The sequence below is a fragment of the Dioscorea cayenensis genome, chromosome 12, assembly GCF_009730915.1.
Source record: "Dioscorea cayenensis subsp. rotundata cultivar TDr96_F1 chromosome 12, TDr96_F1_v2_PseudoChromosome.rev07_lg8_w22 25.fasta, whole genome shotgun sequence".
Taxonomy (NCBI): domain Eukaryota; kingdom Viridiplantae; phylum Streptophyta; class Magnoliopsida; order Dioscoreales; family Dioscoreaceae; genus Dioscorea; species Dioscorea cayenensis.
This window is the reverse complement of record NC_052482.1, coordinates 21,338,450-21,362,109: the sequence shown is the minus strand read 5'-3', so window position 1 is coordinate 21,362,109 and position 23,660 is coordinate 21,338,450. Positions and strand designations below refer to the sequence as shown.

General features: G+C 36.5%; 7 protein-coding genes and 1 non-coding gene across 8 annotated transcripts; 6 read left to right on the top strand and 2 right to left on the bottom strand.

Annotated features, from left to right (window-relative positions):
• Positions 1–1,010: 1,010 nt before the first annotated feature.
• Positions 1,011–4,925, top strand: LOC120273056 (target of rapamycin complex subunit LST8). The gene is made up of 11 exons (XM_039279693.1): positions 1,011–1,099; positions 1,171–1,287; positions 1,388–1,489; positions 1,579–1,691; positions 1,879–1,948; positions 3,511–3,588; positions 3,722–3,838; positions 3,917–4,011; positions 4,274–4,353; positions 4,464–4,523; positions 4,638–4,925. The coding sequence occupies exons 2-11, from the start codon at positions 1,180–1,182 to the stop codon at positions 4,766–4,768; spliced, it is 954 nt and encodes a 317-aa protein (XP_039135627.1). The 5' UTR covers positions 1,011–1,099; positions 1,171–1,179; the 3' UTR covers positions 4,769–4,925.
• Positions 4,926–5,994: 1,069 nt separating this feature from the next.
• On the top strand, positions 5,995–7,993 carry LOC120273322. The gene is made up of 2 exons (XM_039279944.1): positions 5,995–6,039; positions 7,249–7,993. Exons 1-2 carry the CDS (start codon positions 5,995–5,997, stop codon positions 7,957–7,959), a joined length of 756 nt encoding a protein of 251 aa, XP_039135878.1. The 3' UTR covers positions 7,960–7,993.
• Positions 7,994–8,681: 688 nt separating this feature from the next.
• On the bottom strand, positions 8,682–11,188 carry LOC120273076 (mitochondrial import inner membrane translocase subunit Tim9). The gene is made up of 2 exons (XM_039279721.1): positions 11,022–11,188; positions 8,682–9,090 (listed from the first exon to the last, which is right to left on the bottom strand). Exons 1-2 carry the CDS (start codon positions 11,114–11,116, stop codon positions 8,904–8,906), a joined length of 282 nt encoding a protein of 93 aa, XP_039135655.1. The 5' UTR covers positions 11,117–11,188; the 3' UTR covers positions 8,682–8,903.
• A 552-nt stretch (positions 11,189–11,740) lies between these two features.
• Positions 11,741–13,618, top strand: LOC120273864 (outer envelope pore protein 16, chloroplastic-like). The gene is given in 7 exon segments (XM_039280597.1): positions 11,741–11,902; positions 11,993–12,044; positions 12,146–12,177; positions 12,857–12,880; positions 12,882–12,891; positions 13,019–13,086; positions 13,290–13,618. Coding segments are annotated over 7 exon segments (441 nt in total). The 5' UTR covers positions 11,741–11,788; the 3' UTR covers positions 13,431–13,618.
• A 57-nt stretch (positions 13,619–13,675) lies between these two features.
• TRNAK-CUU lies at positions 13,676–13,748 on the bottom strand. The gene has a single exon. It is a non-coding gene; the product is annotated as a tRNA-Lys (tRNA).
• Positions 13,749–13,856: 108 nt separating this feature from the next.
• Positions 13,857–18,730, top strand: LOC120273896 (pentatricopeptide repeat-containing protein At1g18485-like). The gene is given in 4 exon segments (XM_039280637.1): positions 13,857–14,978; positions 14,981–15,229; positions 15,231–17,385; positions 18,265–18,730. Coding segments are annotated over 3 exon segments (2,511 nt in total). The 5' UTR covers positions 13,857–14,195; the 3' UTR covers positions 16,710–17,385; positions 18,265–18,730.
• Positions 18,731–19,951: 1,221 nt separating this feature from the next.
• LOC120273956 (probable protein phosphatase 2C 4) lies at positions 19,952–22,361 on the top strand. Its single transcript, XM_039280705.1, has 4 exons — positions 19,952–21,321; positions 21,401–21,514; positions 21,629–21,893; positions 21,986–22,361. Exons 1-4 carry the CDS (start codon positions 20,020–20,022, stop codon positions 22,102–22,104), a joined length of 1,800 nt encoding a protein of 599 aa, XP_039136639.1. The 5' UTR covers positions 19,952–20,019; the 3' UTR covers positions 22,105–22,361.
• Positions 22,362–22,790: 429 nt separating this feature from the next.
• Positions 22,791–23,422, top strand: LOC120274119 (uncharacterized protein At3g17950). Its single transcript, XM_039280879.1, has 3 exons — positions 22,791–22,876; positions 22,957–23,091; positions 23,165–23,422. The coding sequence occupies exons 1-3, from the start codon at positions 22,862–22,864 to the stop codon at positions 23,354–23,356; spliced, it is 342 nt and encodes a 113-aa protein (XP_039136813.1). The 5' UTR covers positions 22,791–22,861; the 3' UTR covers positions 23,357–23,422.
• The last annotated feature ends 238 nt before the right edge of the window (positions 23,423–23,660 follow it).

The following is a 23,660-nucleotide window of genomic DNA, read 5'->3' as shown; positions in this document are numbered from 1 at the left end:
ATTCAAAATGCTTTTATTTGCTAAATGTGTTTTTAACTTTTTATAGTTAATTTATAGATTTTATTAAAAATATGGAGTATTTTTTTTTTTACTTTTAATAAATATAATAATGCATGTGGTTGTGAAGAGTATGATTTATGAACTTGAAATAATAGAATGTTTGGATTTAGAAAGATTAGAGTGGCATTAAATTTATTGAATGCTGATTGAGATATGAAACTACCTTCAATTTATTTTTTGCATGATAGAGTGGCATTAAATGTTTTCATTTTATTTATATAGTAAGTTTCAAGATGATAAATTTGATGTTATATTTGAAAAGTATGGATGGTAATAAGAGTAAAAGATTTAAAATAAAAAATAAAGAGTAATTCTCATTAAAATAAATATATATATTTACAAAGAATGGCGTAATTTTAATCATAATGAAATTTATCAAAAAATAAAAATTATTTAATTGCCAAAAACCTCTAGGTGAAGCTGCAAATGTCCCAAATTTATGGGAGCGGATTTTAAGTGGATTCATATTAAAAAAATTAACGTTGCAGTTCCACTAAGTAAGAGTATGTGCGATGTGTATTAAAAGATTAACTTTATATTTGTACAGACATATTCTTTTAACTAGGCTAAGCAGCAAATGTGTCACCAATGCAGTCAATTGAGTAACAGTTTAAGATGACTATTTTTCGCATCTCCGATGCCTGGACCACAATTGATTGTTCACCTTATAAAAAAAATAATTTAGTATAAATAACACAAAAAATTAAAGCTAATGTATTTGTTTTTTAAATTTTTTTTTAGCAAAAATATCTAATATTTTAAGAACAAGTACTTTGAATCTTTTGATTCGTTTAATGTATTAATTAAGATTACTAAGGATCTAAATGGATCGGGCAGAGTAAAACCGTCCACAAGCCTCGGGATTCGGACCTCAATTCGGATCCAACCCGTTAATCGGATCCGACCCGTTAAGCTCAATGAGTCAATTAGTTAGCGCACAAATGGATCTCGTTCTCGCTTTGAGGTACCTTCTCGGCGCCTTGGTGGAGACTTCGGCGGCGCAGTCCGGCGCCGGCGATCCTCCCCGCCGGAAACCGAGGTTAGGGTTTCGTCTCCTACGTTCTCTTGATTTTCCCTTCTTTGTCTTAATGGTTGGTGATCGATGAGCAGCTGATCAAGATGAGCCAGCCTTCAGTGATCCTTGCGACGGCGGGGTATGACCACACGATTAGGTTTTGGGAGGCCAAGAGCGGCCGGTGCTACCGCACTCTTCAGTACCCTGATTCTGTAACTTCTTTTCGATTTGTTTTTTCAAAAATATTGTTTGGGATCATGGATTTTGCGGGAGGTGTTGTAAAACTTCAATTTTTATGTCGTGTTTTTTTAGCAAGTGAATCGATTGGAGATTACTCCTGATAAGCAATACCTAGCTGCGGCTGGGAATCCCCACATCCGGCTTTTCGATGTTAACTCTCTCAGTCCTCAGCCTGTAATTCTTTCATCTCATGATTTTTCATTGCTTCTCGTGTGGTTTTTTCTTTGAAAGTCTAGTAGTTTGATGGATCATTGTATTGTTAGGTTATGAGTTATGATTCGCATACGAGTAATGTCATGGCAGTGGGGTTTCAGTGTGATGGGAATTGGATGTATTCAGGCTCAGAGGATGGAACTGTGAAGATATGGGATTTGAGGTATGAGATGTTACATTTAAAAAAAAAAAATTTTGGCTAATTGGTGCAGAAGATGATGAATGGTGTTGATTTACAAGTTCGCTGTTTAGTTTTTAGTTGCATGGAAGGTTCTCCTATCACTATCATTGCTTTACGTTGTTTTCGTGTGGACTATGTTATACTTAGAATTCTTTTTGTTCTTCTTTAGGGCTCCAGGTGCTCAACGTGAATATGAAAGTCGGGCAGCCGTCAACACAGTTGTTCTGCACCCCAATCAGGTTTCACTTCAGAGCTGTTTCATAGGATTGCTAATATGTTTTTATATAAATCTTATGCTGGAGTTGTATTTTCAAAATTCTTTTAGTGTTTTACTTTAGATTGGTCGGTCACAACTTCACATATTTTAAGATGGTATCATAGTTTACAAGCAAATGATCCCCAAACTTGAGAAGTTCTTTTGTTTGATTTACATTTCCATAATTAAAGCACATACTTGATGGTCACATGCTGCTTGTGCAAAGCTCTCTATTGTGGACCCATTATGCACAGAGACCAAATCTATAGCATATCTTCAGAACCTCTCCCCCAAGGCAAGAAAGGCAAAGGGTGATGGATTTGCAGTATCAACATTGGGGAGAGGTATCTGACCCCCTAAAAGTTAAACTTGCATGACATTGGGATGGTTTTACCTTTTAATTAGAATGAAGCAGAAGTTTAGTGGACATTCTATGGTAAATATCATTGTGTACTCTTGGTGAATCCCATGAAACTTTAAACTAATTGAATTTTCATCTTGCATGAGATTGTGAGAAAGGTAGTAACGTCTGTGAGTAAAGAGGGCAATGTATATTGAAGATTGCTGGAACCCGAGGTTTGAGGTTTGGCATCGACAATTATTAGTTTGTAGTTTTTTCACCTAAGCCACCACAAACAGTCTGACTGATGCTCTAGTTATTACAATTTGTTTAACTTTGACCTTTCAAATATAATTGCTCCAAATTTTCATGGAATTCACACTAACATTCATTGTGATAGGAGGAGTTTAATATTTGGCTCTAGTACCTAATAGGCTAACACTGGTGTCTTATTGCTACTATTTTTACTTTTAAACCTAGACAAATCACATGCTCGCCACATGATTCTATTCTGTTTGAACAATGGTTTGATTCATCTCCTTTCCATTTCTCTTTCCATCTTAATTTTTTTAATTTCAATCTCAATTGTCTTTTTTTTTAATTACCTTATTTTTTTCTTATCTTTTTAAACTTGATTATTTTTATTTATTCTTATAAATTGTTTCTTTATCTTTCAAATCTTTTTGATAGTGATATTCAATAATTTAAAAATTCTATTTCACTTTAATTCAAATTTTAATATGATTTAAATTCCTTGTCCTAAGTTTTGTTTCTCTTAAAGTAATTATTATTATGTGGTTCACATTGTCAATTGATCTATATGCAAATCTAGAAATTTGTTTACTAAAATGCTCTCGAGAACAATGAGATTCACATGTCAATCTACACATTAACATGTGTGGGTGTGTTTATTTATGGTTGTATCTGTGTATCCTGTTTTTATTAAATTTAAAAGTCGGCACTTGGCACTCTATGATACTTTTATAAATGACACTCGTATCCATGTCCTAGTAACATTGGATCCAACCTTTCTCAGGGGAGATGTTGGAAAACACAACATGCTTCCGTTCTTTGTCAACCTATAGCTCTTATCTCTAAAAATTTAATTTTATTTAGTTGTAGAATATATGATTTGATCAAAGTTGTCATCCTCCTCTTATTGTGATCAAGAAATTTCTGTCATATAATAAATCACTTTCTTGCAGACTGAGCTGATATCTGGGGATCAAAATGGAAATATTCGAGTATGGGATTTGACTGCAAATTCATGCAGTTGTGAGCTAGTAAGTACCTGACTTTGATTCTTGTGCATAATGAGATTGCAAACATACAGATTCTCCTGTAAAAAAGTTGGTAGATGTGGTTGTTTGAGGCGGAGAAAAATCTCATTACATCCTGTAATATGTTTGAGTGCAGGTGCCGGAGGTGGATACAGCCGTGAGGTCTTTGACAGTTATGTGGGATGGAAGCATGGTGGTTGCTGCAAATAATCGTGGGACATGTTATGTGTGGAGATTACTACGTGGAGTACAGGTTTATCTATGCTCTATGTCTGGAGTGATTGCTTTTAAATTCCTTATAAGCCTATCTCATAGTTGTGATTGGCTGCAGACAATGACATACTTTGAACCCCTGCACAAGCTACAAGCTCATGATGGCTACATTCTAAAATGTCTGCTTTCGCCTGAATTCTGTGATCCTCATAGGTATGTTGCTTCAAACTTGTGTAAGAATGATAGTTATCGATAATCTGCCAAGCTTTCTGTGAAGAAATAGATGCTTAATGACACTTATTTGATACACACCCTACATCCGACAAATTATTTCATCCTAGTACTTTTTAAAGGAATTAGTTTATATAGTCCATGAAAAAAAAATAATAATTGAATAAGTGCATGCCATTTAATTTGTAAATCCTTCGCCAATTGTATATTTAAGCTTCGATTTTCCTGTTTGATTTATTTTTAGGTACCTTGCCACTGCATCAGCTGACCACACGGTTAAGATATGGAATGTAGATGGTTTCACCCTGGAGCGAACTTTAACTGGTACAAGGAACTTCACAAGATGCCAATCCCCAATTCTCTCATTTTACCTCATGGATCCCAATTTGCTTAATGATAATTAGTTAATTAAATTTTTTCATACATGTCTTTAGGGCATCAACGCTGGGTCTGGGATTGTGTTTTTTCCGTGGATGGTGCTTTCTTGATAACAGGTATCAGAAGCTATATAATCATCTCTCTTGGTTTTGCATTTCCAATAAGTTATGCTATCAGTTTCCTTCCAAACATGTTCTCAGATTTTAATTGAATCTTTCGGTGACACGCAGCTTCTTCTGATTCAACTGCAAGATTATGGACAATGGCCACAGGAGAGGCCATCAGAGTGTACCAAGGCCATCACAAAGCGACCGTCTGCTGTGCTCTTCATGATGGTAGTACCGAATCATCTCCTTCATGATCTTCATGTTGCTGTGTATATATGGTCTTTTTCTTTGAATGGTTTGTACATCAGTGTTTTACTTGAGTTCCTTTCTGTCATAGAATGCAACTATCACTGAATCACCGACATGCGCTGAAAGTAAAAAAAATTTCAATCTGAATTGGTTTTGAGCCAAGTCTGGTCCACCAATCTTTTGAATGACCTTTGTTTCTAACATATCAAATTGCAAGCAATTGTTAGTCTTTGCTAGGTTATATGATGAAATGAATGCAGTCATGGCAACAGTAGCAGGCAGAATTGAATACGCTTCTAATCCAGTTAAGTGATCTGCTCTTTTTTGTCTCCAGCTGCTTTTAATGTTTCTTTAAACAACTTTGAATACTGAGAAACACTGAACCATATGGACGGCCATAGATAAAAAATCTATTGGTGTTTGATCATATAAAAAATCTATTGGTGTTCAATTATGATCACTGACATTGGGGAACAGTATTGGTATACTGTTTTAAACAATAAGTACTGTATTAATTACTGTTTATCAATGTTGACTGTTAGATCAAGATTCAATGGTTAATAATGGACATCTATAGATTTTTTATATATGGATGCTCATAGATGAATGGTCCTCTATATCTCTTAAGCTAATCATCTAGATTACACTGAACAAGCAACTATTTTTTTATTATAAGTTTTTTGGATTTATTTATTTATAAGTTATATATGACTGTCACATTATTATTATTATTGCTTTTTTTTTTAAAAAAAGAAAACAATACATAGAGTTACAAAATCATTTATGAACAAGAGAATTTCTTCAAAACAATGGTCATACATATATAAAATTATAAATACAAACTCTCTCAATTTTTTTTATTTTTTTTGGAAAATGGTGACAATGAGAATATGAATCTCAAAAGGGAAACATGAGAGTCCTTTTCTTTTTTACCGGTAGTTGTTATGTCTCTGTTACTTACTACATTTGGCCTGTCAATAATTAGATTTGCTTGCTCATTTTGTCGTCTAATCCAACAACATTATTTATTTATTTATTTATTTATTAGCTCCAAATGAAAGAACCCATCTAACTTTTCTCATGTTCCTCTCCTTCCAAACTCTCACCAACCTCTTGTTTCCCGTTTCATTATATATATACACATTATTATTATTATTATTATTATTATTATTATTATTATTATTATTATTATTATTATAAGGATGAGTGCATAAGTATTTTAAATCTACGAATGTTGCTATCGACCATTGAATTTCAATCTAACAGTTTCAACAGTGTATAATAAATAGTATTATTGTGTTTATAAATAATAATACAGTAAAAATGGGATGTACAATATTTTGATTTAAACCGTTTAATCACACTGTCTAATCATATTTCTATTGTATCTACAACAATCAATTTAAAAACAAAATCTAAATTATTGAACTCAGCTAATTTTTAATTATGTTTACTGTAGCATCTTGATTGATACTGTGCTCACTTGCAGACATTACAATTACAGTTGATTTTTCTCTATTATTATTATTATTATTATTATTATTAGTCTTAGTTTACAATGATAAGTGTGCTCAGTGTAATTATAATTCTTACACTGTATTCAAGTCAAGCTTACATTGTTTTCCAAACTAGTACACTGTTTACTCACATAGTCACATGAAACAGTACCCAATTTGGGCAATCACACATTAAAAAAATAAATACATAGATTGGTTTCTTCAATCTATGGACTTGGTTCACAAAAATTAAATGAAGAAAAGATTAAAAATAATTAAGAAAAAGTAAGAAAGGCAAAGAACACGCCATCCCATAATTGAAGGCTCCTAACTTTCCATCATTTCATCCAAAGTTGTGGGGACCTTTCACCAATGACTCTATTTTTAGTAGTTTTCTATTTTTTTTTAAATTTTTTTTCATAAATATATGCCCTGATATAAGAACGTAATTTTATTTATTAATATTCAAGCAATTAGTTTTATTGTTTTAAGTTTTAACGAAAGATTTAATATTTAAATGTGGGTAAATCATAAATTCTTTCAGTAAAAAAAATACTAATTATCTATAGCGGTAATTTTTATGTTTTGTGAAAATATATAAATAAATAAATATATATATGTTTATTGTATGTTATTATACTAAAAATCAAATTAAAATTTTTAAAAAAATCATTTTCTATTTTTTAATACTTTTGTTTAAATTTTTTAATCATAAAGTACATATAATCAAATATAATTATTTTGTAATGGTATATAAATATATATATACTTTTTAACATATCAATAATTATCCACCTCATTACATTCAATTCTCTCTCTCTTCTATATCTATATATATATATATATATATATACACACACATAATTATTATATTTTGTTTTCTTATTCTATATCAAGTGTAAATAAATGAATTCTAAAGCAACCAAGAAAGAACATTCAACACCTCTTATCTAAGAGTCTAAGATCTTGAACACAAAGCAAAATAAAAGAAAACCAAGACCACCACCCCATCAAAAGTACTCCATTCATGGAAGACAACATCAACAAGAAGAAGAAGAAGACAACAACAACAACAACAACAAGAAGCAAAGAAATCAAACAAAGAAGAGGCCCCTACTACTACTACTACTACTGCTACTGCAACTCACTTCAAGTGTAGTTCTGAAGTTAAAGGCATTCGTTTTGGTGGCCAAATCATCATCAAATCCTTCACCATTAGAAGAGCAACAACCATTGAACTTCTAACTCTTCTCTCATCTCCATCTCCATCTCTCTTCACTTCCACCATCACTTACATTCCCACAAACTTCACCATCCTTGCTCACCATGCATGGCATACTTTGACTTTAGGCCTTGGTACTAAGAAATCCAAAGTTGTCATCTTTATGTTTGAGAATGAGAGCTTGAAGATGAGTGTGGAGAGGTTGTGGGGAGGAGTAGTGGTTCTTGGTGATGTAAATAAGAAGATGATAAGAGGGTTGAGTGGGTGTGAAATGGCAAGGTTTAAGTTTAGGAAAGGGTGTCTTACTTTTTATGTTTATGCAGTGAGGAGGTTGGGATCTTGTGGGTTTAATAAAGCTGATGATTTGAGATGTATTTTGGAGTCTCTTGTTGGTTTGAATGATTTCTTGGATCACACTGCCATGCTTGCACTTCCTTCACAGCAATCCATCACTTTCTCTTTTCCTCTTCCTCATTGATTAAGTTTGACTGTTTGAGTTGAGTTCCTTCAAAAAAAAATTTTTTAAATTTGGGAGGTGGATGAGAATTATGAGGAAGGAGGTTTGTGTTTTGATCTTGTAAATTCTTGGTACTCAAAAGAGAAGAGAGGAAGAGAATTTTGATTTGAAGAAATTGTTTTTATTATTATTATTATTATTATGTTAGAAAGCATTCATGAATTATGTAATGAGATGAGAATTAATTTGTGTTGTTTTGGTTAGAGATCATTTTGTTGTTGAAGTTTATTAATGGACAATTGTGTCTTAAATTGTGGGTGAAATGCAGTGTATTAATATCTTCTCCACATGGACTTTTATATATACATATATACTCCAAACTTTGTTCACTTGATTCAAACATAAATATATATATATATATATAATACTTGAAAAATTGATATTTAAAAATTAAAAAGACGTATCATTTTATGGATGAGATTAATAGATGATAAGATGATAAAATTGAAGATAAACATATATAAATATATTTGTATATTCACAGATCAAAAAGTAAAAGGAAGACTTTGGAAAATGGGGAGGGTGGCCAAACTCACTATTATTATTATTATTAAGCATTTGGTCTACCAAAGATTGGGACCTCTTCTTTCCCATTCTTTAGTCCTTCTCAAGATTTTATGGTTCTCTTTGAAGTAGATGTGGCCCCACTGTTGGACGTAGACACTAATTGATCCATGTGCTCAGAATAATAAAAGGCTGAATTTGCCTTCAAAGATGTTATGAACTTCAATTACAAAACAATGACTAATTAATTTGTTTGATTACCAGAGTTTCAAAGATGCTCTAAAAATCTTGAATTTTTTATTACAACAAAACTCACAAAGATGAAACACTTGAGTAGGAAAACTCTGGTATGCTGACAGTAAACTAAGGTGGTGCTTTGGTTTTCTTATTAGGTGAAGAAGTTAGTCAGGTGTGGGAGCTCCCTGGTTGAGCTCTGCAAATCTCATGCCGACTCTCATCGAATGCTTCAAAAACTTTTCAGCGCAACGGCGGACACATGATTCTTCTTGCTTGTCGAGAGACTTGCGCCGGAAAGTATCCACACAATCAGAGAAGCATCGCTCAACTAGTGCGTTGTACATCCTCAAACTACAAAACATATACTAGAGTCAATTACAAGTCATGAAAGATACAAGAGATGGGAAACAAAGTGGTATACACTTAATTAGTTCCAGGAACCAGAAAAATTATAAAAACAAATAATACATATCTAAAGCATAGGGAGATAAACCAGATAAAATAAAAAATCAAAGATGGGCGAACAAAATTATGGAATCTACCAACGGAGATTGGTCCAAATGGTTATGCTGTAAAGGCTTGGGTTGCTTAAGCAATTGATTCTAGGTTCAAACACTTGTGTAGGCGAAAAAACAACAGATCTACCCCGTTATATGGCTCTCAATACCTCGCTCCACTCTATCATTCAACGACCAAAAAAACATATGGAATCTGTGCAAAAACACCTGCAAAATGTTCTGATTAAAAGCTCATGAGGTAACCTACTCAAGAACCAAACCCATCAACCCTAACACAAAACCCAAACAAACAACACATTATAAATATAGTCACAATTGATTTAGATATTTTACCTGTCATCAACAAATCACCATTCATTCTTAAAGACTTAATGAGATCACACGATGGATATGATGCTTGAAAGGATGATAATGATCATTTTTAAAAGAGATTTGCCTAATGTTAATCTAAGTACAACAAGGATAGCAGAATATAAACAGTTTCCTATTGAGAGTTAGATAACCATCTGAAAGGAAGATACTATATTGCAACTAGGGAAAGAAACAAAGCAGGTTTGAGAGGGCCAAGCTTGGCTCAAGTTCGGCTCAAATTATTCTGGCCCAACTCAAACTCAGCTCAAGATTGCGACAGAAGTTAAATGCAAAGATCTAAATCGACCAAACACTGTACAATATCATGTAATGTCAATAGGTTGATATAGTTATAAAAATATATATATTACAACACACTTCACTTTGAGCCAAGCTTGAAAGAGCCAGCCTATTCTCATGCATGACTTGAAATTAATTCCAACCTTTAAGATATAGCTTGAGTTTGGCCTCATGTTTCAAAACAATCATGCCAAACCCAGGCTAAAATTGAGCTGAAATCAAGCAGCTCACAAGCTATTATTTGAGAGTCATAACACGAAAACCCCATTTGACATTTTTGTTAGTTAACAGTGATGAGCCAATCAGCAGCGCATGCAGATATACCACAATAGCCAATGTCACATGTAGCTCATTAACTTAGAGAAATTACTTGATTAAGTGATTCTCATCTATTACATGTCATTAAGTGCATTTCTAGCGAATCATACATGGTAGATCACTTATAATTCAAATAACTACCAACTTCTTCTCTACAATACATTTCAAAGAAAACCAGCTCATGCTCACATATTTAGAATATATTTTAATCGATATTCCATATATTCATTTCAAATAGGCAAACTAATTTTAAGTAAATGATACCATCCATATTCATACCATCTTCTCACACAAAGCAACAAGAGAATACAACAAGCAAGCCTTGAGCATGCAACACACATCACAGAGTCAATATGCTACAAAACACAATCACATACCATCATAAATAAAGTCCAAGAAACTGAGTTATCCTTGATTTTCAACATATAGCCCAACTAAAAAATATTCTATTTCAAGAATATTTCATTAAATGAACATATGATCAGAACCTCATTACGCACCAAAAGCAAAGCAGAAGTGGCTCAGTTTTCAAGGATCACACCATCCTTTTACAAAGCAATCATCTTCCAAAGATCAATCAAGAAAAGCATTCACAAACCAAAGATCAATCAAAAGAACTAGCATTCACAAACACAATGATCCAATAATAAAACAACAACAAATGTTATCAATCAAAACGATTAACCTAAAGAATGGAACAACTAAAAATCCACAAATTACCATAAAATCAGCATCAAAATAAATGCATTTATTCCAAAAATTTAAACAAATCGACGATGAAATTCAAGAGGAAACCTGTCACGGATCTGGAGCTGATCGATCATGGTTGACATCCGAATTTTGTCCTCCTCCGCGAGGGATTCCACATCGCCAAACATACTCTTATCCATCTCTTCCTCTCTCCTTCTCCCCTTCCGCTCTTCGGAGAAGCAGCCGAGAAGCCTGGAGAGCTTAAAACCCTAATCTTGAGAGAAGGGCAAGCTTTCGCGCCGCTTTGATATAGTCCTTTCCAACGGTTAGATTTCCATCCATCTCAACACCAACACGAATCTTAGAGTATGAGTCGTCTTATGACATTGAGATCTGTGCTTGTTGCATTGCATCGAACAACACGACTTCCAATGTCATGTCAACCGTTAGATGATGTTCTATCGCGTGCGACCTCTCACAGTCCATCTCGTTCCTTTCCGACGTCTAGATTTCCATCTTCCACTGATTGTGGATCACGACGCTGAGATCTGGGAACACGAATCTCAACACAAACACGAATCTTAGAGTACGAGTCGTCTTATGACGTTGAGATCTGTGCTCATTGCATGCAACGAAAAATACGACTTCCAATGTCATGCCAACCGTTGGATGATGCTCACACTCCATCTCGTTCCTTTCCGACGGCTAGATTTCCATCTTCCCCAGATTGTGAATCACGAATCTTGAGATCAAGTTAACGGTTAGATGATGCTCCCTTGCGTACGGTCTCTCGTATCTTCTACTTGCTCCTCTCTCACACTCAATCTCCTTCTGGACTTCGAAAGGAGAGAAAGAGGGAGAGAGGGAGAGGAATGCCGTGGGGAAGGGTGACGGGATCTATGAGCTATCCGAAGGTGGACGTGGTCATAGATATGGGAAATCCTTTCCTCAATCGCACTGTGGATGGATTCTTGAAGATCGGAGCTGTAATCCATCTCCTCATTTCCTTTGTTCTGAATTTGATTCCATGAAATGGTATGCATTGTTGTGAATTCTGTGTTTTTTCTTGTATTTAGGTTGGTGCTTCAAAGGTTGCTGCCGAGGAGACGTATCACTGCATTAAAAAAGGTTTTTTTTTCAATCTATAGCTGAGATTTTTTTTTTCTCTGTTTATATTTTGATTAAGAGTTAATTTTTGAATTTATTGAAAATTTTGATCTTGTTTTCAGGGGGTTTGTCGAAGGGCAAGGTTGAGGATGCAGTGAGTTTTTTTTACTGTTTTGATTGATTTATTTGAACCGCAGTAATGCTTGAATTTGATTTGTGTTTGTTTTCATGTTGTTGTTGATCATCAATGCCTTAAAGCATACATTTTGTTTGCTTGAATGTATCTGAATTAAAGAACGTAAATAAAAGTGTATTATTTGATTACTTATGTGGCTTTTGTCCATCAAAAACTGTAAAAGAATGCATTATATTAGTCTTTGATTTATCTTTTTTTTTTCTTCTTTATTTTCGAGAGTTATCAATTGTTCCAACACTTAAAGTTTCAATTTTGACTGCAAATTGTTTATGTTGATATTAGATCTTAGTTGTTGTTCAAATGTGCTTATGAGGAGGCATCAATTTTTTTAATCAATCACTTGTCATTGTTAGATAAATATTTAAGAACAACTGAAATATGTTATTTTGCTAAAAAATGGTAATCCAATACCAACATTGTTTATTTAAGAACTCAAAATGAGGAAAATGTCTGCACCATTAAGACAGGATCATGTGTGTATAAAACTTGTTACTTGAGTAACCAATAACCAATTTGACGATGAATTGTGAAGGTTTTATGAGATTGCTAATCAAAGTGATGAATTTTTCTTATATTTTGATTCAATCTGGTCTCCCTAGCAGCAAAAAAGTTACTGACAGTGCACTTACATTTGCAGTTAAGTAAGATGTGCAAGGAAGGCTTTTTATTGGGGTGAGCTTTGAATAGTTCTTCGACTTTTTCCAACAATTAAATTACTTTAATGAACACATGAGAGATTCCTGAATGTGTTTTCCTCTTTCATTTCTGATTATCATGCATGTTGTACACTCTAATTCAGGGACTGTTGCTGGGGTGTATGTTGGGATGGAACATGGTATGGAAAGGATACGCGGTACAAGAGACTGGGTAATTTCCAAAAGTTCGACAAAATTTGATAGTTCCTCTAAATTAGCAATACTATTATTTTCTTCTGCTTATGTTGATTAATTCTCCATTAAAGTTCAATACTCTGTCATCTTCCTGCAATTGTATGATTCCAAACTGAAGATTAATATTCGTGCCTTACGAATACAGTATTACAAATCATATATCACGATATCGTGTTGCAGAAAAATGCAATGCTTGGTGGTGCAATAACCGGTGCACTGATATCTACTGCGAGTAACAACGGTAGAGACAAGGTAGTCGCCGATGCAATCTCAGGAGCTGCAGTAGCAACTGCTGCTGAGTTTCTCAACTATCTAACTTGAAGTAAGACTCTCAGTTCATTACACAGCAGCCACAGACTAGTACTGAAGCTGTTGTCTTTTGTAGCAGCTTCTTAAGCAAACTCTGCTCTGCTTCATTGTGCCTTCAATATTTCCACTGTATTTGGCTAAATAATGCTTCACAGCTGAATAACCATTTACCATTACTTTTTAATGTATTATTTATGATATTATTTTTTGTAAAAAAAAAAGCAAAAAAAAAAAAAATTGAATGTAAAAACAGATTTCGCCCACCGTGGGGCTCGAACCCACGACCACAAGGTTAAGAGCCTTGCGCTCTACCAACTGAGCTAGACGGGCTTCTGTGAGGAGGTGTGATAATTGTTAGTAATAATTAGAAACACTATATCTAATCCTTATCAAATACCAGCCGGCATCTTCAGAGAGTTCAGAGATAAGCTCTGAAGAGCGGCAATGGCGATGGCTCTCATGGCCAACGCCACCCTCCATTATCCTCCAAACCCTTGCCACTCTCACCTCCCATCCTTCTATACATCCAAGTCCCTCCCTTTCCTTGGAGATTAACAACCTCTGCACCAATGGAAACCCCCACACCGCTCTCCAACTCCTCTTGCAACAGTGCCCCAGAGCCCATCTCACCTCCCATCCCTATCCCACTCCATTGGCTTCATCTTGCAAGCTTGCGGCCGCGAAAGGCAGCTCGACGTCGGCCGAGGAGTCCACCAACTCATCCACTCGTGCCCAGAGCTCACCTTCAATGAGATACTCACCACTCGCCTCCTCACTATGTATTCCATGTGCGGTTCCCTTCTAGACTCTCGCCGCGTCTTTGAAGCCATTGAAGACAAAAACTTGTTTCACTGGAATGCTTTGATCAGCGGCTATGCGCGCAATGAGCTCTGGGATGAAGTCCTCTGTGTTTTCTCCCAGTTGATCTCGGAGACGGAGCTCATGCCGAATAACTTCACCTTACCCTGCGTCTTCAAGTCCTGTGCCGGCCTGTTGGATGTTGGAATCGGAAGAGCTGTGCATGGTATCACTGTGAAAATGGGTTTGAGCTCTGATGCATTTGTTAGTAATTCATTGATGTCGATGTATGGGAAATGTGGTTGTGTTGATGATGCAGTGCAGGTGTTTGACGAAATGCCTGATAGAAACCTTGTTTCTTGGAACACTGTGATATGTGCACTCTCAGAGAATGGATTGGTGGAAGAGTGTTTTGATTTTTTTAGAGATATGATGATTGTTGCTAGGCCGGATGATGCAACAGTGGTGACGTTGCTGCCAGTGTGTGCAGCTGAAGGGTGGCTTGAGATGGGGAAGGTGATTCATGGGTTGTCTGTGAAGTTGGAGCTTGGTTTTGAGCTGAAGGTGAATAATGCTTTGATTGACATGTATGGCAAATGTGGGTCTTTAACTGAGGCTCAACGTTTGTTTGACAAGAGCGTGGAGAGGAATGTGGTTTCTTGGAATGCCTTGATTGGTGGGTATTCAATGAATGGAGATGTGGAGAGAACTCTTTGTTTGCTTTGTGCGATGGCGGTTGAGGAAGGTATTAGACCGAATGAAAGTCACCGTTTTTGAATGTTTTGCCAGTTTGTTTGGGGCCACTTGAACTGCTGAAAGTAAAGGAGCTTCATGGATATGTGACTAGAAATGGGTTGCAGAGCAATGAACTGATATTCAGTGGGCTCATTACAGCCTACACAAAATGTGGATCACTGAAATCTGCAGAACGCATTGTTCATAACATGGAGATCAAGACGGTCAGCTCATGGAATGCACTGATGAGTGGTTATGTGCAGAGTGGTCAGCCAACTGAGGGCTATGGATTTGTTTCACAGAATGATGTCTTTAGGCTTTGAGCCTGACTGGATTAGCATCAGTAGCTTGCTTTCAGCATGCACGCATCTGAAAGATCTTTCCAGTGGTTCAGTTGTTCATGGTTTTATCCTCAGACATGGGTTGGAAACAGATTCTTTCATCACAATTTCACTACTTTCACTCTATATGCAATGTGAGAAACCGTTGTTTGCAAGAATTCTATTCGATGCTATGGAGGAAAAAAATTCAGTGTCCTGGAACGCAATGATTGCTGGATATGCGAAGAATGGACTCATGGAGGAGTCCCTTGGGCTCTATCGAAGAATGCAACATGATAATCATGAACCTTTTGCCATTGCTACGACTAGTGCCTTAATGGTTTGTGGTCAGTTATCATCTCTTCATCTAGGCAAAGCAGCACATTGCTTTGCACTGAAAGCTGACTTTTCTGATGACACATTTGTAAGCAGCTCAATCATAGACATGTACGCAAAGTGTGGTTCTATAGAGCACGCCGGCAATTTCTTTGAGAACCTGAACAGCAGAGAAGATACAGCTTCTTGGTCTGCAATGATTACAGGCTATGGAATACATGGATATGGTCTTGAGGCAGTGCAACTGTTCAATAGGATGCGTAGAGAAGGACCGCGACCAGATGAATTTACTTATATTGGCATACTAATGGCATGCAGTCATGTGGGACTGGTTAAGGAAGGCCTAGAATACTTTGAGGAGATGAGGAAGAGTCAAGGTGTGGAACCGAAACTGGAACACTATGCTTGTGTTGTGGATATGCTTGGTCGGGCTGGCCGATTGGTTGATGCTGCTAGGCTCATTGAGGAGATGCCAGTAGAGCCTGATGGTCGAATATGGAGTTCATTGCTTGGTGCCTGTAAAATCCACAGTGACACCAACTTAGGAGAGAGAGTTGCCAAGAAGCTGTTAGAGTTGGAACCCAACAAAGCTGAACACTACATTCTAGTAGCAAACTTGTTTGCGGGTTCAGGTAGATGGGATGATGTGAGGAGAATGAGGGAGAAGATGAAGGAGTCTGGACTCAAGAAGGAGCCAGGTCTTAGCTGGATAAATGTTGGAAATAAAGTTTACAAGTTTGTTTGTGGGCACACTCGGTATCCTGAATCTGAAGATGTTCAGAGATTATGGTGTGAATTGAAAGAGAAAATACAAAAGGCAGGATACATTCCCGATACAAGTTGTGTGCTGCATGAACTCAAGGAAGAAGAGAAGGTCGAGATACTTCAAAGGCACAGTGAGAAGCAAGCAATTGCATTTGGGTTGCTGAAAATGAGCCATGGCATGACACTGAGAGTATTCAAGAACATAAGGATGTGCAAAGATTGCCACAACACAGCAAAGTTAGTGTCCAAAGTTGTGGAGAGGCAGATCATAGTTAGGGACAACAAGAGGTTCCACCATTTTAGCCATGGAATTTGTTCTTGTGGTGATTACTGGTAAACCCTTTCATCGCTCATGGTGCTTTGAACCATTCTGCAATTCTATTTGGTCCTAATAATTGAGGCTATGCAATGGATTTTATTGCCAGATTAAATCTTGTTTCAGTGCCTTGTATGAATTAGATGTACTTACAACATGCTGCAAAAAATGCTGATGATCTTCGGATATCACATTTTACTAGTCAATGAATGAAGAAAAAGAAAAAGCCAAATCTCAATAAGAAGTCATGATGGATATCTCTCACTCTCAAAGAAAGAGAAAAAAACAGCACTCATAGATGAAGCAGGGAATTGGACTTTGGAGTTTGTAAACTTCTCAGAATTTGCTTGGTGGTTGCCGGTTGGTTATCATGATATGTAGAGCTGGAGACAAGTCAAAAGTTTTGAACAGTTATGTTACATTGACAATCATGTCTGCCACCTACTAGTGCAAACAAGACACAAACTGTTGCACCATATCTAGTATTTTGTTTGTGGTTTGATTTTCAAGAGGACTCTGCAAGGAATCTGGAGATTGGACAAAGTACATCAAAGTTTGACAATGCTTTCAGAAATACAACTTGCCAAGAAACTTACTTTAAATTAAGCAAAGGGAATCCATCAAACCAGCTTTCTGACTTTCCTACCACTTACATGAGAATCATGTGGTTGACATATTATATATCAAGCATTGCAAGGTGAAGTATTATCCAGATATATACCGATCTCTCGTATTTAATTATTGTTGCTAACTATTGGATTAGAATGATATTATGTTAGATAGCAATGGTTTAATTACTTATTTTCATACTCATGTATGTCACATGCCATTAGTCAAATGCTTATATCTACCTCAACTGATTGACATAAGAAATTTTCTGTAGATTAAATTATACTTAATTAGTGAAGTTAATGGGAGGCACATACTAGTGGTTGAATTCTAACTAGAGGCTTTGTTTGCAGGCGTGCTTAATTAAATGTTTAATCATGTCTGCATTGGACTGACACAAGATCTGGTCAAGCACCTAATACACTCAAAACTAATTCATTTCTTAAGTTAATTTGTTGATCTTAAAGCTTTCTAAGACATCACATGTTGGCCACCCACTTGCTAGTGTTAAATATCTCATGTTACTCTCTCTTCAACTCTTATCAAATATGACAAACTTCTATTTTGGATCCCAGTACTAATCTATTGTAACAAGTGGCTATGTTTTTATTTCTGGATTCCAACCACTGCATTATGAAAGAGTGAATGACCTCAATAAACAACCCCTCTTAAATAAATAATGCAAACGCTAGTCAACCATGATAGTTTTGTTACATTCATTGCATGGTGACAAGAGTTATTGATCAGTTGATATGCTACATTACTAGCTAATAAAGCTAGACATATATTAAGCAGATCCCTAGTGTAATTGACTAGTGCCTATGTTTTTTTTATCATGACTGGCTAAATGTAACACTTTATAGTTTTGTTGCATTCATTGTATTGTCATCAGTGAAATTATTTAGTTTGTATCTCTTGAAGTGTTTCTTCTCAATAAGTAATACATAAAATAAATTGATGTAAACAGACACATGTTGGGAAAGCAAGAAAAGTAAGACCTGGAAGCATAAACAAAGAGGAAGAAGGTTTTAATGGAGTTGGTGATAGAGAGTTGAGCTGGAATACAACACAAGAAGTGTGAGGAGATAAAGAAGAATGTGTGGAAGGTGAGCTCATTTGAATTGCTTTCCTAGAAAACATCAATGTATTAAATTTGAGTATCAAAAGAAAGATAGGAAAGGACAAGATTCAATACTACTCACTCAACTTGCCACCCACTTTGAGATGGCTAGATTTCATCAATATGAGTCTCTATTATCATCAATGTAGGTTGTAATCTTGTACCTGTTTTTCCTTCTGATATCACCTTCACACTCCTACCACCTAATTCTATTCATAACTTGGATTAAATGTTGTTATGATTCCTTCCTGTCGGTGGTCAAGAGTCAAACTTATGTTTTCATTTACAGTTATTCATTATGTTTAGACTTTTATTTATCATATTTATTTTATTTGTAATAATAAAATAAATAATATTTGGATATATACTAAACATCATTTCCGGATAGCTATAGACATCTGTAAATTTTAGTACATCTATAGATTTCAATAGAAAACATGAACTTAAGGTTTTTTGGTTGTGTGCTTTTTAGAATATGCCTAATTGTCTAACTAATTTGAAAAATTATTATTAATTGTATATCCATTTTGAATAAACTAGAAAACGAAAACAAAAAGTCCTAGTTGAACTTGTCAAATTGAGACTAATTTTTTCCAAGGATCAAGTTAATGTCAAGCATTAATGGAAAGAAAGCAGGTGTCGTCTCCTCTTAAGTCTTATCATACTCTCTAACATTTATAAATATAGTTATGCATTTATATAAATATATTTATTTAAAAGGTTTTTTATATATTAAAACAAAAGAAAATCACAATTGTTTGGGATTTTTCCAGTAACTTAATTCACAGCAAAAATGTTTTCACAGTAAATCAAACAACTAATGTTGGGATTTTACCAGTAAATCAAATTATATCACACTTATTTACTGAGATAACCAAACAGTCCAAAATAAAAGAGAGTTTATGTACTTTTTAAAATCGGTCTAATTCTCCATTAAATTCTCAAAAAATATTATTATTATTTGTATATCCATGTTTGAATTAATCTAACAAAAAATATAAACTATTCAAAAAAAATTCTTCCACACCTACTAAAAATTATGAGAAAACATAATAAAAATATTATAATATCTTTGAAAAAAAAAAAAATTCTATTACATACAAGCCCACACGGAGTGACGGAGACAACCAGAAGAAGACGTGCACGACTCCTTAACCGCCACGTGTCAGTCACCTCAAACAAATAAACAGCTGCCAACACCCTCCCATGGTCCCACCACGCGTTCGGCGATCCCCATGCATACCACGCCTGCCTCTACTTTGACTTTTTCTCAATCCCCAACGTGTCCCTCATTGTCACCCAATCAAAATACGACACGTCACAGAGTCCCAAACAAGAGTAACATTCTCATGTCCCCTTCCTAAATACTTACCCTCCAAGCTTTCCCAAAAAGTAAACGCATCTTCGTTCTCTCTCTCTCTCTCTCTCCCAAGTCAACCCAAATTGTCAATATTTCAAACACTCAACAGTCAACGCCCAATCCCTACTTCTTCTCCTCCATCTCTTCATTCTCAACTTCTTCACCCATTTTTAAATAAATAAATAAGCTTTTTTCATGCTCTTCCCGTTTTAGCCCTCCAAACTCTTCTCTCTCTTCCGGCCATGGGCAACGGCTTCGCCAAGCTAACACCTTGCTGCTCCTCCGCCGTCCCACGCCGGCGCCGGAGCCGGCACGTCTTCGCCGCCGTCACCTCCGAGCCCTTCGATGAGACTCTAGGTCACTCCTTCTGCTACGTCCCTGAGGACTCCTCCGTGTATCGCTCCATCTCCGGCGCTGCTCTCAGTGCTAACGCTTCCACCCCTCCTTCCACCTCCGATGCCCTAGCTCTCGCCTCCCACCTCACTTGGCCCTCCTCCGCCGCCACCGCTGCCGCCTTCGAGAGCTCCACCTCCTTCTCCTCCGGCCCTCTCAATCTTGACCGCCCTTTCCTCTCCGGCCCCATCGATCGCCCCGTCTTCCACTCTGGCCCTCTTCCTCGGAGCCTCTCTCTACGCCCTCGCCACACTGCCGCCTCTCTTCTCAAATCCCTTTCCCGCTCCCTTTCCTCCAAACCCTCCCCCAAATCCGACTCTTTTGGTAGCTCCCTCACCAGCGATCTCTCTGATTCCTCCGATCCCCAGGACGGTAGCAGCGGCAATCTCCAGTGGGCGCAAGGCAAAGCTGGGGAGGACCGCGTCCACGTCGTCATCTCCGATGAGCATGGCTGGGTCTTCGTCGGCATCTACGATGGTTTCAGTGGCCCTGACGCCACCGACTACATCCTCGCTAATCTCTACTACTCCGTCCAGCGCGAGCTCAAAGGCCTCCTCTGGGACGAAGATAAGCCCGAAACCCGCCATCTCTCCGATGATTCTCACCGTCTTAAACCGAAAACTAGTGAAGATCCACGCCGAGAAGGGATTCGAATGTGGGATAAGAGAAGAAGCTGGAAAACTCCGGGGAGGAGATGGGAGGAGAATCAGAGAAAGTGGAAGTGCGAGTGGGATCGAGAAAGACTGGAACTTGATCGGAGATTAGAGGAGCAGCTGAGGAAATCCAGCTCTTTGAGCTCTGTGAATCACCATGAAGTTCTCAAAGCTTTATCAATGGCTTTAAAGAAAACAGAGGATGCTTACTTAGATATTGCAGACAAGATGCTTGTTGAAAATCCTGAGTTAGCTTTGATGGGTTCTTGTGTTCTTGTAATGCTGATGAAAGGAGAAGATGTTTATCTGATGAATGTGGGTGATAGCCGAGCCATTTTGGCGCGAAAGGCCGAGCCTGATGTTTGGGGATCGATTGGCAAGCCGACCCAGGATTTGGAGAGGATTAAAGAGGAGATGGATTGTGATGATCTGGTGGATTCTTTGCCGAGTTTGGTTGCTCGGCAGCTTACTTTGGAACATAGTACTAGTGTCGAAGAGGTAAAAGGATCAGTTTTTTTTTTTTGTATATATGTGTATATGTTTATTGTATCTTATGATTTCTTTGTTGGTGATTCAGGAAGTGCGAAGAATCAAGAATGAGCATCCTGATGATACTTGTGCTATTGTGAATGACCGCGTGAAGGGATCATTGAAGGTTACCAGAGCATTTGGAGCTGGATTTTTGAAGCAGGTAATGCTGAATTACAATGTACATTTTTGTGTTCTGAATGTTCAAAAATATATTTAAGTGCGATGTGATACTAATATAGTTCTGCATTTGTTTGTATTTTGATGTTGTTTACAGCCCAAATGGAACAATGCACTTTTAGAGATGTTTAGGATTGATTACGTCGGTTCATCACCGTATATCACATGCAAACCATTTGTGTGCCACCATAGACTTGGCCCGAAAGATCGATTCTTGATACTCTCCTCTGATGGCCTTTACCAATACTTAACTAATGAGGAGGCCATTGCTCAAGTTGAGCAATTCCTTGCAAATTCCCCGGAAGGGGATCCGGCACAGCACCTTGTTGAAGAAGTGCTCTTCCGCGCAGCAGAAAAGGCTGGTGAGTTTCTGATATATGAAAATTCTGATGAACTTAACAGGGAATGAACTTTAGACAATACTTAGCAAGCAAATCTTTTGACACTTTTGTAGGTATGGATTTCCATGAGTTGCTCGAAATACCTCAGGGAGATCGAAGACGGTACCATGATGATGTTTCGATTATTGTTATTTCTTTGGAAGGAAGAATATGGAGATCATCATGCATGTAAATAAACTGTTTGTGAGATATAGAGATACTTCTCCACAGGAATTTTGGTAGCAGTCTCAATTGGAGACTCTGGAGGTCTGTCAATTTGGTGGTTGGTGCTGTGGATTGTAAAGGCAAAATAGCTACTCCATTGTTTGTGTTCATTCAATTTCAATCTGTTATACAGAGAAATAAATGTAATCTTGTAATGAATAGTACCATCATTCAACTTAATTATTATTTACATCAAATGGGCAAGCTTTCTCATTGCCTTCATTTCCTCTTTGTTCTTGTTCTTGTTAATTAAAACAAATTGTGCTAATATGGATGACACCTTGTATATTTTTCTTCAATATGATTGGACATGCTTGTGCTAATTTGGATGAACATTGAATTTAATTACTCTCTAATATGAATAAACAGTCTAAAAGATCTTTAACTGCATGTTGCTGTTGATTATGAAAGAAAGAGCTTGAGGGTTCCCATCTAAAAGCATTAGTCAGGCATATGACATTGCAAAAAGCATTCAATCTCAAGTGATTCCTCTTTTCATCAACACTGATCATGCCAATACTTGTTGATAATCTCAACAAAGAAGAATATTTTTTGTAATCTGAAAATCTAGTAGAGTTTTGCTATTATTATTTTTCTTATTGCATTATTTACCAATCAATACAAGGATTAACACTTTGTTTAGTGGGTGTTGTTCCTGTTTAGAAACAGTTGCTATATAAATAGTGCACTTTCTTCCTCTGAAGTTGCACAAAAGTGACACACTAATGGCTGCTGCACAGGTACACATTCATCTCTCATTCTGTTTTTCTGTCTTGTCATATAACTATTCTTGTTTGACTGTTCCATGGATTAATGGCAGGAAAATGGTTGGCCTCTTGGACTTGTTCAACCAGTGAATGTGATAATGGGACTTGAACCAATTAGAAATCTTGATTTTTCTGGTTCACTATCCTCAGGCAACTTCTGTGTCACTTCATCAAACTCAGAAACAGAGGTTGAGAAAAAAAGAGAATTTTTCTCATGTTTTCCAGTTCTATAGATTTTTCACATTGAACTCTGTTTTGCAGTCCAGTATTTCATTCTTCAATGATAGAAGCATCACTCTTGGAAGTCTTATTGGTTTTACAAGCATTGTGAAAACAGAGTCATTATCTCTTGGCTATTTCCTTGAAGTTGAGAGAAGAGCTAGCAATTCTTCTTCATTGGAGAAGAAGCCATCATCAAGCTCTTGCTTGCTTTGTCTCTGTTACAGTGTTTAACTTTAATGTTCTTGCTTTGATTGAAATAAACTTTAGTTAATGTATGAAGCTTTTGGTTTTTGTTTATTGAAAAGGTTTGGATCTTGAGGCATCTCTTTGGTTGGATTATGTGAAACTTTTGACTCTAGTTTTATTTTATTGTTCCCATAACTCTGTTTTTCTCTAGTTTCAATGGAGTTCCTTCTTCTCTTTTTCTTCTTGTTTTTTTATTATTCTTTTTGTATCTTCTTCTTCTTCTTCTTCTTCTTCTTCTTCTTTCTCTCATTCATGGATGATGACATATGATCCACTTGTCATTGACCCA

Excerpts from the sequence above, each read along its gene's own strand:
- LOC120273056 (XM_039279693.1), top strand. The coding sequence starts at position 1,180 with ATGAGCCAGCCTTCAGTGATCCTTGCGACGGCGGGGTATGACCACACG. Across the intron at positions 3,589-3,721 it reads ATTCATGCAGTTGTGAGCTA|GTGCCGGAGGTGGATACAGC; the intron begins GTAAGTACCTGA and ends GTTTGAGTGCAG. Across the intron at positions 4,354-4,463 it reads CCTGGAGCGAACTTTAACTG|GGCATCAACGCTGGGTCTGG; the intron begins GTACAAGGAACT and ends ACATGTCTTTAG.
- LOC120273322 (XM_039279944.1), top strand. The coding sequence starts at position 5,995 with ATGTTGCTATCGACCATTGAATTTCAATCTAACAGTTTCAACAGT. Across the intron at positions 6,040-7,248 it reads AATCTAACAGTTTCAACAGT|AAAACCAAGACCACCACCCC; the intron begins GTATAATAAATA and ends GCAAAATAAAAG.
- LOC120273956 (XM_039280705.1), top strand. The coding sequence starts at position 20,020 with ATGGGCAACGGCTTCGCCAAGCTAACACCTTGCTGCTCCTCCGCCGTC. Across the intron at positions 21,322-21,400 it reads ATAGTACTAGTGTCGAAGAG|GAAGTGCGAAGAATCAAGAA; the intron begins GTAAAAGGATCA and ends TTGGTGATTCAG. Across the intron at positions 21,515-21,628 it reads GAGCTGGATTTTTGAAGCAG|CCCAAATGGAACAATGCACT; the intron begins GTAATGCTGAAT and ends TGTTGTTTACAG.
- LOC120274119 (XM_039280879.1), top strand. Across the intron at positions 23,092-23,164 it reads CATCAAACTCAGAAACAGAG|TCCAGTATTTCATTCTTCAA; the intron begins GTTGAGAAAAAA and ends TCTGTTTTGCAG.
- LOC120273076 (XM_039279721.1), bottom strand. The coding sequence starts at position 11,116 with ATGGATAAGAGTATGTTTGGCGATGTGGAATCCCTCGCGGAGGAGGAC. Across the intron at positions 9,091-11,021 it reads CAGCTCCAGATCCGTGACAG|TTTGAGGATGTACAACGCAC; the intron begins GTTTCCTCTTGA and ends TATGTTTTGTAG.